This window comes from Vespula vulgaris, chromosome 1, assembly GCF_905475345.1.
Source record: "Vespula vulgaris chromosome 1, iyVesVulg1.1, whole genome shotgun sequence".
Lineage (NCBI taxonomy): Eukaryota > Metazoa > Arthropoda > Insecta > Hymenoptera > Vespidae > Vespula > Vespula vulgaris.
Window position 1 is genome coordinate 14,333,400 of NC_066586.1, and position 17,121 is coordinate 14,350,520.

Sequence of the window (17,121 nt, forward strand, 5' to 3'; positions counted from 1 at the left end):
TGCGTCGAGTGTTCGCCACTCTGGAATTATTGCCAAGATCCAGACATGTCTTCTCTCGTTCGTTCGTATAACACGTAGTTATGACTGTGAAAGAGAAAGAGAGAAAAAGAGATACGATTTAAGAGTATATGTACATATATACGTATATATGTATGTATGCATGTACGTACGTACGTACGTACGTACGTATGTATGTATGTATGTATGTATGTATGTAGTTAGGCGATATGCCGAGCGACGATCATTTGTCGGTATCCAAGCTTTCTTCTTAGGCTACACATCGAGAAAGTAAGCTTTGACATATGCGTGCGATTCCGCTTGCGGAATTCGAATAACGCGACCGACAACGTTCCATTCTTCTTAGATCCGTTCTCCTTCGACTCTAACCGGCAACGCCCACTACCTTTTTCTTCTCTTCAATGATTTCATATTACCGTGAAAAATAAGTTTACAATAACCAAGACGTTCTTCGAGCTCGGTTCGAACTCGCCTCATAACTTTTATGTTCCTTTTGGAATCCTACGAAACCGGCTCATTAATATTCAAGATTCTTCCTCTCGCTCTATGTCTCTTTCTCGCTTACAAAACAAGGAATAACATAATTCATACTTTCGGATATATACGTAGCTACACTATATGTACGAAGATGAACACCAAGGATACGAGAAAAGCGACATCCTTCGATAACAGTCGAATGGAACGTTTCACCATTGACACTAGACGTTTATTATTCTATCGTAAACGTAAATTACGCGATGTATCTGTTAAGGATGCTGTCGTGTCTTGCTATCAGATAAAACTTTAATTTATGTGCCCATCGTGCTTTAATCATCTCTGGCTGGTACTTGAGGAGCCTGATTACATACACATCACTGAAACAGAGAAAGAGAAAGAGAGAGAGAGAGAGAGAGAGAGAGAAAGAGAGAGGAGAGAGAATGAGAGTGAAAGAGAGAAAGAGAAAGAGAGACGGAAAAAGAGGGGAAGATAACTTAATCAAGCGATTTGATCGGTCGATAAACCGAGGAAACGTTTAGAACCTTTAGAGAATGATGAAAATCTGCGTTTCAACACGCGATGTATCTCTCTCTCTCTCTCTCTCTCTCTCTCTCTCTCTCTCTCTCTCTCTCTCTCACCTCTTTATAAACGTGCAAGAATCATTAACACGAAATGAAGTCTTGAAGAGTTAACGATTTGAATGAAAGGAAAATTGGCGCTAAATTTCAAGAGGTTCGTTCAATCGTATATCGTAAATTATTATCGGAGATAGAAAAAGGCTCCAAGATCGATAAGGGCGGTTCCCTTTTATGACTTGCTCGTTTAAAAAGAAAAAAAAAAGAAAGGAACAGATAGATAGATAGATAGATAGATAGATAGATAGATAGATGGACGGATGGATGGATAGATAGATAGATAAAGTCGTTGTTACTCGCAAATTGAGGCATCTTGGCGGGCGGAGAGAAATCGAGAAGAAAATCGTACTAAAGAGAGGAGCGTGGAACGAGCCGTTAATCATTTTTTTTTTCTTTCTTTCTTTCTTTTTCTTTTTTTTTCTTTTCATCTTTTCTCTCCGTTGTTCCAGGGCGGCGTGACTCCTCTACAAAGGGCAGCTGCCGAAGGCCACTTGGAGGTGGTTGAGCTACTCCTCAAGCATGGAGCAGACGTCGCACGGCAGGATACGCTTGTGAGTAAACGTTCACATTTTATACTCTTCTCTTCTTGCGAAAAAGTTGACGCGTAAAGGGAAGACGAACGAGAAAAAAAAAAGAAAGAAAAGAAAATAGGGAAGAAATAGGGAATGAAAGAAATGAAGAGGAATGAAAAGAAGTAAGAAAAATAAGAGAAATAAAATAAAACGACAGAATACGAAACAAGAAGAATATATCGGTAATATGATAAAATTCATCAACGTATCGCAAGGATCAAAAATGAAGAAGAGAAAAGAAGCGAGAAATAATTTTGTAATCGTAGGAATGGCGTTTGACGATCGGACGAAAGTAAATTTACTAAAGAGTGTTAATGTTATAACGAGGGACAATGATAAATTGTTTTTCTTTCGTCTTCTTCTCTCTCTCTCTCTCTCTTTTTTTATCATCGAGACCAAACTCGTTACGATAAGGAAATGAAAAAGGAAATGATAAACTCGTACAAGAGTAATTAACCTATCCTATCTTGTTACTCGATAATATACTAAAAGGATAAAACTATTTTAACTATTACGTATTTATCTTTACCAAAGACAACATGTTATATTAGTCTACTTTATTTATAGAAACGTTCGAGAAACACAGACGTGTTCTTTCGCTATTTCCTTTTAACGGATTCTTTTCTACGAAGAGAGAAGGAAAGAAGAAAAAAAGAATGAACGAGGAAAAAAAACAAAGAAAAGGAGAAAAAACGCGTTAGCTATTCAAACACATTGTGTGCAATGCAACTAGGTATAGCAACTTGGTTCGTACGGGTTTGCTGTCAAGTCGAGCTCTTGCAGTAGTCGTATGGCGAGAACGACAGCATAAACTAAATAGGATAAGCAGGAGAGGGTCTCTCTCTCTCTCTCTCTCTCTCTCTCTCTCGTTCTCTCTTATTCCTTCTCTATCTCTCTTTCCTTTTCTCCTTCTTTCTCTCAGTCTCTTGCTTGGAAAAGCTATGTAGGTATGCGTTGCACGCCACGAGACCATAAACGAACTTTTCTTCCGGTCGCTTTACGATCGTTTTAAGCGTAGGCACGCGAGAATGTATTTATACTGATAGGCGCATCGTTTGTAATAAAGGATCATGCCAATGGTCCTCGCACAGCAGCGGGTCCAACTGAGATCTCTCTGAAAATCGTTATCCTGGAGAACTTATCTCGTTTCACGAGAAATTTGTCCTTTTTTCTTTTTCCTTCCTTTTTCCTTTTGCTCTTTTTCTTTTCTTTTCTTTTCTTTTCTTGTTTTCTTCTTTTTTTCATTTCTATTTCTACTTTCGATTATCTTAAATAACATCGCGTCGTTACTTCGGAAATTTTCAAAGTTGAATTGTTAACGTTATCGATGTGATCGGACGGACCGCTTTGGATCAACGAGATAGCATATATAAATCTAAATTCTAAGACTAAAATCGTTGTAACAATATCGCGTCGGTTAATAAGGAAGAACTGGAAGAATCCTTGACTAATTATGAATTCTCTTTGTGCCGTTTTACGATTAGACTATGGCTGTTTAAACCCGTTCAAAAGTTTGCAAATTATAGATAATTTGTTTCCTTCCTGTTTTTTCTTTTTATTTTTATTTTCTTTCTCTCTCTCTCTCTCTCTCTCTCTCTCTCTCTCTCTCTCTCTCTCTCTTTTTTAATTATTATTTTTGTTTATTTTGTTTTCTACTCCCCTTATCAGGATTCTCTCCTGTTTCACAATTTTCTTGGAAATGTACATTTCTTCTCTCGTTCATCGTCGACGAGAAGAGATAAAGGATTCTCACGTGTAAAAAGGTCATTGAACTTTCGAGAAAACTTCCGAGTAATCGTTTCCGAGATCAAAGCCAACCGTTTCAACGATTTTTCTTTCCTTTTCTTTTTTTTCTTCTTCTTTCTTTAATGTTTCTTTCTTTCTTTTTTTTTCTTTTTCTCTTAATTTAAATTCGCAAACACGTTCTTCCCCTAAATTATTATCGCTTCGAGGAAATAACGTTTGGCCGAAGTATAATCTGAAAAATTTAGCTTGATCCCGACGTATGTGCAACTTTAGACCGAAGGAGGAGCAACGTCAAAAAATTTTCTTAGAATTGATTTGCTAATGATTAATCCTCGTGACTGGTGATTCCCCGAATAAGATTCGATTATTATCGGGACGAATCGATAATGATGAACGTGAAATTGACTATAGTAATAGGGATACACGAAATTGCTTGCTGTTTTATAAAACTCTCGAGAAAATTATATCTCGTGAAATAAAGTATAATAAATAGATAACGAGCTTCTTATGAAGAATCGGAAGAAGTTATATTATTGTTGTCGGATATTTGCAATTATTTTATTCGATCCTTTTTATAGCGAATATCGAGTTTAAACCGTCGCAGAAAGTTTATCTTGGGGAAATCATTATTGGTAATTCTTGGCGAGGTGTCCGTAGAAACGTTACTCGATTTAGAATTAGAATTCTATCGTACGTGTAAGTAGTTGAACGCGTACACACAAACACACACATATATATATATATATATATATATATACATAAGTATGTACGTAAGTACTTACGTACATACATATACATATACGTATGCTTGAAAATGCGATCCGATAAGATCTGCCGCGGCTCAGAGAGCGTATATCGGCAAAAGGAAATAACGGACTGAGATCGAAGTGGTGCCGAGCTGAGCCAAGCGTGTTTAAGGATTAGAGAAACTAACGTACGACGTTGACCGTCGTGTTTTGCTGAGGATCAAGCAACCGGTAGAGACGGGAGATCTCGCTGAGATCTTTCCGTTTGAAAGGAGAAGATAGAAGGAGAAAGAAAGAAAGAGATGGAAGAAGATCGATCGAATAAGAAAAAAAAAAAACAAGAAAGAAAAATAAAAAAGGCAAAGAAAGAAAATAAACAAAAAGAGAGAGAGAGAAAAAAGGAACAAAGATAGACACCTATATCGAGACATATCAAGCATTTTCACGGTATTAGCGGTATTATCTAAAAGTAGGGGGTAAGACTTCTATCTATCTATCTATCTATCTATCTATCTATCTATCTATCTCTTTCTATCTTCCTTTCTTTCTTTCCTTATTTCAACCGTTTCTCTCTCCGTTCCATTTGTCGCGATTTGCAACGTTTTATGGAGCGATACGCGCGACCGTGAAAGTCGATCGACGCGAAGTTCGATCTCCGTTTCTTCCAGACGACTAGCAACAGATTTTCTCTATATGTCTAGGTGCTGTTCCACTTTTATCATTTCTTTCATTTTATTTGATTTTATTTCATTTTCTTTTCTTTCTGTCTGTCTCTTTCTCTCTCTGTCTCTCTTTCGTGTTCTCTTTGGTATTCTCCAGATACCATTTGTGATACGTAAGCTTTCAAGAAGGGAAGATCGTTTAGATCATTCAACGATCATTCCTTAAGTATAATATTATTATTCGATAATATTATTATAATACATTCCTAAGTACAAGTATTATTACACTATCTATAAATACTCGAAACGACGATCTATTTTATCGACGAAATGATTTCTTCCAAGATCGTCATTGGATCGAATCTTTTTTCTTCTTTTTTTAAGATGAAAGAAAATGAGTATCTATTGTTCAAAGCTGAAAAGAAATCTCATAGGGATAGGACAGAGACAAGAAGAGAGATACTTTGTAAGTCCATCCCATAGGTACCTTTGACACTCCCATAATCCCTACTATTCGACTCTTACGATTCTACACTCTGGACATAAGTAATAAGATTCTCTCGTATTTAGAGTTTATTCGAAGAGAACAAAGGAAAGAAAAAAAACGAGAATCGTTTCACCAATCGATTCCATGTTCAATTCATCGTTCGCTCCGTCTCATCTTATTCATTGGTGTATACGTTATATCGTCGACGCCCGATGTAATTGATATGTATGTCTTTCTCTGCAAATAACAGCACGTTAAAGCCGAAAATGTGTTGAGAAAAGGCGTATCTTTTCATTCTAACCAATTAAATACGCGTTCCTTCTCCCCAGAATTTCTCTTTCCAACATGAACGGTATAAGTATCACAATACACTTTATATCGTTCTCTCAACGTTGGTATATAGTTTCGTCGGATATAATTTATGTCGTTAAATGATCGTAGAATTAAAGCCACGATTTAAGTTCTACATCTTAGAATTTATTTATATTAGCCATTCGGTAGAATTTTTTATGTTTTCTTAATAGAGTATACGATTTATCGTGATAGTAAATGACTAGAAAGAGAGGACAGAGAAAAAGAGAGAAAGAGAGAGAGAGACCGTTTGGAATGAGAACGGTTGTTAAAAGACACGCGAAACGTATAGTTATTCTTCCTTCTCGTTCTTCTTCCATTTCTTCTAACTAGAAAATTATCAATTTGCATCGAGTTCCATAAATAATTCGATCGTAAAGCGACTTCTTATGGAATGTCCATTCGACTGTAGTTTCTAATTGAAATTAAGTTTTTATATTAAGCACACTACTCCATATTTATTTTATTAGTATTTTTATTAATTAAAATGATAAGTGTATCGTGAAATAAATAATCAATATATATATATATATATATATATATATATATATATATATACTAACTGAATATATATACTGTCAGTATAAATAATTAAGATGTCAGGCGCAACATATATTCCATACAGATATTTCATTATAACTAATGATCGTTTATTTAAACTACTGACGAAATGTTTAAAAAATATTGACTTGATAAATGGGAGTCTATTTAAGATCATTCTAAAAGGATTAAGAGAGATAGATGAATAGAAAGAGAAAAAAAAGAGACAGACCGAGAGAGAGAGAGAGAGAGAGAGAGAGAGAGAGAGAGAGAGAGAGAGAGAGAGAGAGAGAGAGAGAGAGAGAGAGAGAGAGAGAGAGAGAGAGAGAGAGAGAGAGAGAGAGATAGGGAGAAGATTTATAATAATATAAGATACGTCTGTTAAGCGTATCGGATTTTAGACAACAGCCAATAGAATTCGTTCCAGGATACTCTCGAAGAAATGCGATCAACGATATAGGGTGTCTTCTTAATAGCGATGTAATAGCGCTCAGCGATAAACCAAGCTTCTTGGCGCGCCTTTGGCTAAAGGAAGGAAATACGAGAAAGAGAAATAGACTGATGTGAGCGTGAGATGAAAAGAAAAAGAAATAAAATAAGAAAGAAAGAAAGAAAGAAAGAAAGAGAATAAGCTTCGAGGCACGTTCTAGAATCTTTTCAAAGACTTCCAATGGGAATATCGTGTAAGCGATTCGCGATAGTACATTCTTACCCAAGATCAATACTTGAATATTCATTTCAACGGCTCGTTATGAAAGCACCAGCAGAGCGAACCTGTCGTTTCTCTCCTTTTCATTCTACTACCATCGTGTTATAGTCGAATTTCACTGGAAATCGATCGATCGAATCTCTCGTGGAAATTTCCATTCCGCGCTCCACAACTTCTTTCTTTTTTCCTCTTCCTCTTTTTCTTTAATCCAACTTTTCTTACTTCTCTTAGACTTCTTCAGAGAAAGTTTCGTTACACGACAATTTGCAGGAAGAAAAGATATTTACGAAGTCATATGTGTGCGTGTTTGTTTGTGTGTATGTGTTCGAATTCAAAGATATTCGAATTTTTCTTTAGAGTGACTCGTAAATTCTCTACAATGTCTACGTTCGCAATAGAATGGAGGACAAAAAAAAAAGAATAAAAAGAGAAAGACAAAAATCGAGAAGATCGAGTGGCCCCAAGGAATGGAACTAATAACGACGTGTCATGGGAAACGAAAAACAGCGATACCGCTTCGTAAGTCAACGACTAATGATACGCTGTCCATCTAATTACCGCAGCTCTACCTTAGAAATTCTAAGAGAAAGGCAAATGCCATTGGGTTACGCGAAAGGTAGGCAACTCTTTGCCCGGACAACGTTGCTCTTTTCAGAAACGTCGATCTTGCATCAATCACTGTTAACTCATTGCTCGTTAGACGTCTAAGGCGAGATAAAAGCAGTACTCCCAAATCGTAAGTCAACGTTTTGACGTACAATTCTCGTCTATGTTGTCGGAAAATCTTGCTACTCGTTATCCATACTTTTTCGGAGACTTTCTAAATTTTTTCTTTATTTTTTTTTCCCCCATGTAGTATATAAAAATTTTTTTAATCAATCAATCAATCAATTAAATCTCCTAATTTCTCATTCTTATATTATAACGAAATATATATGTGTGTGTTTGTTTGTGAAAAGTTTGAAATATTAAAAAAAAAAAATTCAACTTTCCGCTGGCGGGATTCGATCCTACGACGTTCGCGGGTGCCTCGAAAGTACGTCCGGTACCGAGTATCGAGTAAATAATTGTTAATAACTTTTATCTAAGCGCTCAATCAATTACGTTTATTCTTTCTCACGTTGTAAAAATGGGTAAAAAAAATTTTGTCAGAAGTGGGATTCGAACCCACGCCCTCAGAGAGGACCAGAAGCCTCGATTTACTCGCTTAGCGAGCAAGGTATTAACCTTGAGTCTGGCGCCTTAGACCGCTCGGCCATCCTGACATGTGAGAGCTGTGGTTAAATATAAGTATAATAAGTTTCTCAACAACATCAATTTTCTTTCTTTAATACGTATATTCTTATCGTAATTAAAAGTAAAAATATCATCCAACGATATAATTATCGTTTAAAATTCGTTAATTAACGCGACGATAGAACGAAACGTTTTTTTTCCACGCTGTTTTTCAATTCAAAAAAAAAAGAAAAAAAATTAATCCTTAACAGATACGAAGCTTATCGATCTTCCACTATCGCGTTACTTATACAGGTTGATTATAAATTAACAGACAATATTGAATATCTTCCTTCGTTAGTGAAATTTAATAGAAAATTAGAAAAAAAAATTATATATTAATAAGTTTCACGATTACATGTGTACAGAATTAATTTTAATATTACCATATGAGACATCCGACTACAAATTAAGCCGGAAGTTCAATAATCTTTCTAATTTTTTCTTTTGAGATATCCTGTATTTTCCTTTTTGTTTTGTTTCTTTTTTTTTTAATTAATTATAATTATTCTCAATCATTATCTCCGAACAAATTTATTTCTCATTATTCCTTATCAAACGGGATACTCGATTGGCCCTTAATTTACAATCAACTTCTACCGTATAAAATAATAATTCATTCCACGGAAGATTTTCGCTCAAGTTGGCTTCCTAAGGCGTCATCAATCGCCAGACGAGCACCTTAATCGCGAGGTTTAATCTACCACAGCATTATGAAGTCCTATGACTGTCTATCGCGGACCCGCCTATGAAATATGCATGTCGTTCTTTTCCTTCTCCCTCTTTCTCTCTCTCTCTCTCTCTCTCTCTTTCTCAATCTATCTGACTTTCAGTCTATCTATCCCGCTCGCTCTTTCTTTCTACTCTGGTAGATCGATCATCCCATTAATATTAAAAATGATCATGGGGACCTTTCGGACCTAACCGACGGACTTCGTGGAAGCCAGATAAGTTCGATAGGGTGAAAAAAAAGCATGGTAAGCCTTTTCGAATGGATTGCTTCTTATCTGCCCTTTCAGTCCTTTCTAAAACTTGTCCGTTATACCGGGTATTAATAACGAGAGGAAAAGAGGGATAAGCTGAGGTACGATAAAAAAAAAAGAGTATAAAAAAGAATAAAAATATACAAAAAAAAAAATAGAAACGTATAAAAAGGTAGAAGAGGACCTCGACGTTTACGATTATTCGTGGTAATGGGAAAGGAGACCTTTTCGTATTCGAACGACAACGATGGTCAATCGTAACCACCCACGATACCACATGTACGTTGTGTGGGCGTATGTGTGTATGTGTGTGTGTATACATTTAACCGTGTAATACTACTTAAGTAGATATAAACTATCTCGCATCCAGGTGTATCTTCTTTCCATCTCTGTTCATCCTTTTGTTTTATTATACGACCATTAAATCAGAGCCATACTGGCACACGGAAGAAGAAAGATACTCGGAGGAGTATCGCTTCTAGCAGGTTAACTCTAATTTACGATCTCTAGATGTTTTGGGATCACGAGAAAGAGCTAACGCCATTGTCGTTACCTAATCTCAACTTAAAGGACGATAAATCTTATACGCGAGAAACGATCGAGGTGCTAGGGAAAGATCATGCTACCGATAGAATCACTGTTTCGCTCGATTGAGTCTATTCGTATGTGTTGTATATGTACGTTTATGTGTTATATGTATCTACTTGTGTGTGTGTGTGTGTGTGTGTATATATATATATATTTACAGTTTCATCTAAAAAAGAAAAATATCTTCACAATGTCATAAAAATATCAATAAAGATGAAGGAAAGTTTTCTTATGAAAAATGTCGCTTTATTATCGATTGCAAGAGAAAAATATATATATATATATAGTGTCTTTCCCTAGAACAAGATAAATGGCGCCGTTCGTGAAAGCCAAGAGACAAATTCCTCTCGGATCGACGAAAGAAGTATCGATCTCTCGGGCAACTCCGATTGGCGATCTGAAACAATTAGTCGTGAAAGTACATCGAAGTCGGTAGATCGAGAAATACCTTTTTCCAGTTACCGATCTGGTCAGTCCAGCACGACCCGAGGCGTGGTACTCACCTTTTTTTGTCATTCTTGATGCAATCAACTAATCAATCTCGCGTATTCTGGGTGCCAGAGAAATCGCTTCTGTGAAAGGATGGATACGGCAGAAAGAAAGAAAGAGACAAAGAGAGAGAGAGAAAGAAACAGAGAGATAAAGAAGAGAGAAGGAAAGAGACAGAAACAGAGAGAAAGAGAGAGAGAAAGAGAGAGAGATGAGGAAGACAGAATGAGAAAGAAAAAAAAAAGTAAGAGCAAGTCTAACTGTGTCGAATCTCGATATTCCAGACGCAAGATGCAGTTTTATCCAATTAACCTGACACGTATTCCGACATGTGCGTTGTGTGGCCTGAGATATCATTTTCTACGTCAATGTACATCTGCTCTCTTTCCTTCTCTTTCTCTTTGTGTATGTTCTCTTATGTGTGTGTGTGTGTGTTTGTTTATCTATATATCTCTGTTTCTCTCACTTATCTCTATATGGTAAAAACGCGTCTCGTGATCTTTAGACTGCTTCGTTAACATTTGACCGTGACTCGACGCGTTATTTCTTCTACGTTCAATCAGTAACCGTATAAAGAATAAAAAGTATCAAGGAAATATTGCTACGAAAAGAAGCTACTATTGTTGATAAAGAATAAGAAACGATATATTTTAACTCGGATAGAAAAACTTTCTCGTGTTTCTTCGTCATTTCCTACGATTGCAATCACGGGATTAAGCTTGATTAGAACGTGAAACTAGATAATTACATCGTGTATTATCGAACGTTGAAGTATATATATTTTCTAAGTATTGTGCGAATGAAAAAGAAAATTTATTGTTAACAGATTCCACGGCATAGGAATTTTATGTAATTTTTCATCAAACATATATATATATATATATATATATATATATATTTAGTATTATAATACATTTTACATATATATATATAATGTATTTTATACAAAATAATATAAAAAATTATATTACAAAACTAAACTTCATTTTATATACAGCTAAATGTAACAAGCGGAACGTTTTAATCAATGAACGAAAATTCTCTAATAATAAAAAAAAAAAAGAACGCTATCATCTTATCTGAGTTAAAAAAAAAAAAAAAATTCATCTTCTAGTCGAAGTAATAAATTTGATCGAAACGTGAATCACCGAATAGAAAAACGTCGTATTGTTTTACAAAATACGAGATGCTTGCTCTTTGATCGTTCCAAAGGCGTTAAATCGTTCGCAAGGATCACAAGGAGATAGACGTCGTTGATTTATCCTCGGTTAAGTTACTCTACCACCAGCAGCTATTTGATACAAAAGCTTTTCTCTCATCCGTGACCGAGGTGGAATGTCGAGATCGCGTGGCCATTTCTCGCGATCGAAGATGAGAATGTCCGTTCGAAGATGTAATAAGAGGCAGCCTTTTGCTGATATTATGCGAACGAACGACGACTGATCTTCCACCATGGTGTAATCTTACAAGATGGAGGAAGGTTAACAAACTCTTCTTTACTTAACGTTTTACTGTTGAATACTAAATCGAGATGTAGAGAGAGAGAGAGAGAGAGAGAAAGAGAGAGAAGTTCTATCGAGTTACCTTCTAACAGTAAAATAACTTATTCTTCCTGCTCTATTCCAGAATCGTTTCTTCAGTATTATTACTATGATTACCGTAAATATGAGTTCTAAAGAAATTCAAAAAACTTCGATAATAAAACAAATCATTATTTCGTTCGAATTTAAAAATATTATTTAACAAAAGAAAAAAAGAGAAAAAAAGGATAAGTCGTTATCGTTACGTTACGTTTTATTTCACATTTATGAATATTTGATATTTAATCATGCTTTAACTGATAATTTTACGAAATAATGACTAAGAAACAAAAGTAATATCTGTCTCTTTCTCTTTCTTTCTTTCTTTCTAGTACTTGCTAGTATCTATTTATAGTTTTCTTGAGATTATATCTTTTGGTCGAAGGAAAAGGAGAAAATCTACGAGCACACGAAACTGTTCTCTTTTACGAGAAAGACCAAAGAGAGAGAAAGAGAGAGAGAGAGAGAGAGAGAGAGAGAGAGAGAGAGAGATGTATATAGAAAAGCAAAAGTATGTATCGTAGGTGTGTCGCGTTGGTGTGTAGTCAATTATCGTTGGTAGTAAAAGGGTACAAGACGAGATAAAAAAAGAAAGAGAGAAAGAAAGAAAGAAAGATTCGAATAGATTCTCGTTGGCAGATAAAACGAGTTGTGAGCTATTCATGGAGACATAACGAACTGAACGTAGCCAAGTTGAATTCTATTATATGTGAGAACCACGCTTTGTGAATGGGTGATAAATCGTTAATAATATCGACTTATAAAGGATTTACTTAATAATCGAAGTACAAAAACGAGTTTTTCTCTTTCCCCTTCTTTTTCTAATACTTCATAATATTCTAACATTTTGGAATGTTCTAATGTAATTAATTGTTCTTAAAATATTTCTCTTTCTTTCCTAATATCCTTTTCCTCTTCTTCGGCCGATAACTTTTTTCCATCAATTTTTCTAGATCGAATTCAAACAGAAAAAAAAAAAAAGAGAATTCGATTTTCATAAAATTTTATTTTATGAAAGCGAGATTTTAACATCTCGTAAGATTTTTAGTTAACGATAGACCTATCGAATAATCGTAAAATTTCTCCAAAGCAAGACGTCTCGATGTTACTTTAAGATCGCGTGTTTCCTCCGCGGAAATGATGCGGTACATGTGCTAACTCCCATCGGTATTAACAAGCTCCGACTGGTACGGCCTTGGGCTTCCCACAGTGTCAAGTGCATTATCCTTGACAGCGATGTTGCGTGACCAATAAAAGAGAACGAGAGAGTGAGAGAAAGAGAGAGAAAGCTACATAAATATTTTTCTTTTTATCTCTCTCTCTCTTTTTTTTTTTTTTTACATCTTCTCCAAACACCGCCCTTTATCATCGAGAAATTGCTCATCGACGTTTCGCCACACCTCGATGATGTCTCTTTCTCTCCTCAACTCGTGTATTCTTTTAAATTTTTCTTTTCCTACGAAATTCAAGTACGAAAGGGGTTTGGTTTATCTCGATCGAAATCTGGAATCTCGTTTAGGTATCCCAAGACTTTCTTCGTGACTTCCTTCTTTTATCTCTCTTTAAAATTTTCGTTCTCTCGAAATCTTGATCGTAAATAACACGATGTAATGACTTCGTTATGTGAACTACATCTTTCTGTTTCGTTATATCTTATTAATGATCTACTTAATTTCATCTATTTAATGTTTAATATTATATAAAGCGAAGAAGTAAAAGGAAAGGAAAGAAAAAGAAATAAAGAAAATATTTGAAATATTAGAAAAGAATCTTCTCCTAATGGTTGTTATTCATTTCTACGCTTCTTAACGATCTATACAAAACGTATAACGTATTTATTATACATAATATAATGTTTACCTATATTTAAAATGTCTATACTCGATAAAATTATCTATTACGATTATATTTGTTTAATCTTATAGTTATTTTATTATCGATCTAATATATAATATCTAATCGTGAGTATAAATCTATTATACGTCGACGTAATATTAATAATTAGTTAGATTGATATCGTAGATTAATGTTAACGATCTAATTTTCCTTCGTAAAGATATTATCGTGTAACCTTGATTCTGATTTGCGATTTTATTTAATTTGTAAAGCAATTTAATTGGATTGATAAAAGTATTATTATAAATATTTCGGACGAGGACTGATTCTATAAATCACATTGTTCGCGATCGTAATTGAAAATTCGTCGAATATAAAGAGAATGAACGAAAACAATCTGAAATATAATAAATTATATTAAACGAGAAACACTAAGAATTAAATATGAACTTATTAAAAGAATCTATATGTATAATACATATACATACACATACATACATACATATATATATATAGATTAAGAAATGAAATATACGAAGTTTAATAAGACACGAAATACGATCGATTACTATTAATAAATTATAAATTATTAAGCTTGAGACACAAAAAGTAATAAATATATATGTATAAAATATAAATGAAAAGTTAGATTTTACTTAAATTATTGTAGAAAATTTAGAAAATGCGACGAACTTGAAGACGTTCTCTCGGAGAGATGTTTACTGTATCGAGGATCACACTGGTATGAGAGAATAACGAGTGTCTCCTTGGCTCGAGCCAAGCTCTTGTTTTGTTTACGCTCTCTCTAACTAACATACAAATAAATACGACGGTGACGTAATTCCATAACTGCGACCTTCGAAATACAAAATATAATAAAATTAATTGAATATATTATCGATACAAATCTTACTGTATAATCTTAAATTGTAATATTTATTTAATTTAATTATCTTATCGACGTATCTTACTATATCGAATTTATTTGAATAATTCCATTAAAATTACATCGCGTGTTAAAATATTTATCGATCGACATAATCTCACACTCGTGAATCATACTTTATAAAAACATGAAAAAAAAGAAACTAATCTTCACACACGTACGTAACATTATCGGATATAATTTTACATAACTATGATAACTGATATATACGAATGGAAAGATTTAATGGGATACTTCAATCTGTTAAATAAATAAATAAATGAATGGAAAAATTATTGGAAAAATTTGAAGGAACGAGTAACCGTGACAATTTTACGTGTCCGTCCAAGCATCAGATCCGAGTTTATTCGAATTGAATATATGTACATATCTACATAGTAATACTTTGCTAGACGTGGAACGTGTAAAGCACAGCGATTACGATCGGCGTGTAATGAAATATACGTGTATGTCATGGGGGTATTACTTACCGCAATATTTCCATATTTCTTATCGCTCTATCCGTAGCCGCATCGAATGTAACGAGGCTTAATCGCACCGTTCGAATACATACTCGCCGATTGAGCTCGCGTTACTTATCCCTCATGTTCTTTCAGCTTCTGGAAATGATTATGAGAGAGACTTATGCGCGAAAATAAATAAACAAGAACGATAGAGAAAGGAAATCGGTGATTATTATAAAAACTATAGCTTTGAAAGAAATACCTAATTCCCAAGATAAACAGTTAATTTATTATTACCTACTAAAAATAATGTTGAGCTGATTGAATGTAATCAATGTAAAATTTTTCAATGAGCGAGCCATTATCTCGTTCAGGATATATTTTTGAAGTACCTTCCTTCGAAACAATTTAAGTATGTACATTCTTACATGTTCACGAACATGCGACGAACTTTAATTCGATATGCGTATGCTGAGTCAAACAAGAGAACTCATTTTGAAGTCTGTTAGCGTCTCGCTTATATCCGCTTACGTCTTTTTCGTGGTAATGCAAATAAAAAGAAAAAGGAAGAACGAAAGAACGAAAGAAAGAAAGAGAAAGAAAAAAAAAATATATAGAAAATTCTACATTATCATACCAAAGAAATGATTCTCCCTTCCAATCTCGGCTGAATCATCGTTTCTATAATAACATACCATCATCTAAGGCGACGACTTGATTTATAATTCGGTTGGGATAAATTCGAACAAAAAGAGCAAACAAAAAAGAAAAAGAATCTTTTTCGTGTTAATGCAAATAAAAAGAACAAGAAGAATAAAAAGAAAATTTACAAAATTCTACATCGTCATACCGAAGAAACGATATTCTCTCTTTCAATCTCGACCGGCTTATCGTTTCTATAAAAAACAAAAAAAAAGAAAAAAAAATTTCATCGTTCGATCGCAACGACTCCATTAGCATATACAATTCTATCAGGATAGATAAATTCTATAAAAAAAAAAAAAAAAAAAAAAAAAAGTGAAGGAACATTTAACGCTAAAGATTTATAGATTTTCAAGAAAATTGAAGAATAGGACCTCCGAGAATGTGATGCGAAGGATAACGTTGACCCTTTCGAAAGGACAGACGATTCTTACGATAACGTCTTCAACGTGATCATGCCGAGCGATGTTAATACATACCACGAGAGAACAAGCACGACATGCTGGAACAGTCGAAAGAGAAAAAGAGAAAGAGAAAGAGAAAGAGAGAGAGAGAGAGAGAGAGAGAGAAGGAAAAAGAGGACAACGACGAACTTCTCGATCTAAGGTCGAGCGAACGTCGTGACCTGACTTGTAGTAACCCTTTTCCTCCCCATCTCATTCTGTCTCTTTTTCTCTTAGTTGAACTCTTCGATCTACTCGAGATGTAAAATAAGTACATGCTGGTAGGATGCTCTTCGTGTCACTCTTTCTCTCTCGAACTTCTTTCCTTCTCTCTCTCTCTCTCTCTCTCTCTCTTTTTTTAAAAGTTATTATACGCTTAATCATTGTTTATAATACATCTCTCATACAAGAAAATGCAAAACATCAAATTCAGACAACCCTGAATGCGGAAATCTTCTTTCACATACCTCGATAACATTTTCATCTCAGAAAATATAAAATGGCTGATCTCACGGTGATAATAATCGCGCGAACGTGTAAGAAAGTTAACCATCACAGAGATCGGCGATTAATTTCATTCAGGGTTAAACGGGGCACAATTACAAATCATCTTCCGAATCCGTCGTAAATCATATACACTTATCTGCAGACGTTCGTGAGAGTAAAGACTTCTTTTTTTCTTTTTCTTCCTTCTTCCCGTTTGTGAAACGTGTGTCACGTATACGAAGAAGTATTAGATAAAAAGATTATGATCGGTCTGGTTGGTTGGTTGGTTGGTTGGCTGTCTGGCTTGGTTGGCCGGTGGCAACCCGTATGAATTTACAGGAAAAGCGAGAGTAAATCGTTGACATTACGTTTGACCTTTACGATCGAGCAGTTTGCCCTATGTGAAC

At 34.7% G+C, this 17,121-nt stretch overlaps 1 protein-coding gene, 1 long non-coding RNA gene and 1 other non-coding gene across 8 annotated transcripts in view; 1 reads left to right on the forward strand and 2 right to left on the reverse strand.

Moving 5' to 3' along the window:
- LOC127066386 (ankyrin repeat domain-containing protein 6) overlaps positions 1-17,121 on the forward strand; it is a 115,905-nt gene that overhangs the window by 71,278 nt on the left and 27,506 nt on the right. For all 6 annotated transcript variants that reach the window (XM_051000055.1, XM_051000066.1, XM_051000083.1 and 3 more), the window contains one exon: positions 1,580-1,681. In XM_051000055.1, coding sequence (XP_050856012.1) covers positions 1,580-1,681 — 102 coding nt within the window. The remainder of the gene's footprint in view (positions 1-1,579; positions 1,682-17,121) is intronic.
- On the reverse strand, positions 8,090-8,208 carry Trnal-caa (transfer RNA leucine (anticodon CAA)). Its single transcript has 2 exons — positions 8,171-8,208; positions 8,090-8,134 (listed from the first exon to the last, which is right to left on the reverse strand). It is a non-coding gene; the product is annotated as a tRNA-Leu (tRNA).
- LOC127066404 (uncharacterized) lies at positions 13,631-16,919 on the reverse strand. Its single transcript, XR_007782386.1, has 3 exons — positions 16,696-16,919; positions 15,111-15,239; positions 13,631-14,550 (listed from the first exon to the last, which is right to left on the reverse strand). It is a non-coding gene; the product is annotated as an uncharacterized LOC127066404 (long non-coding RNA).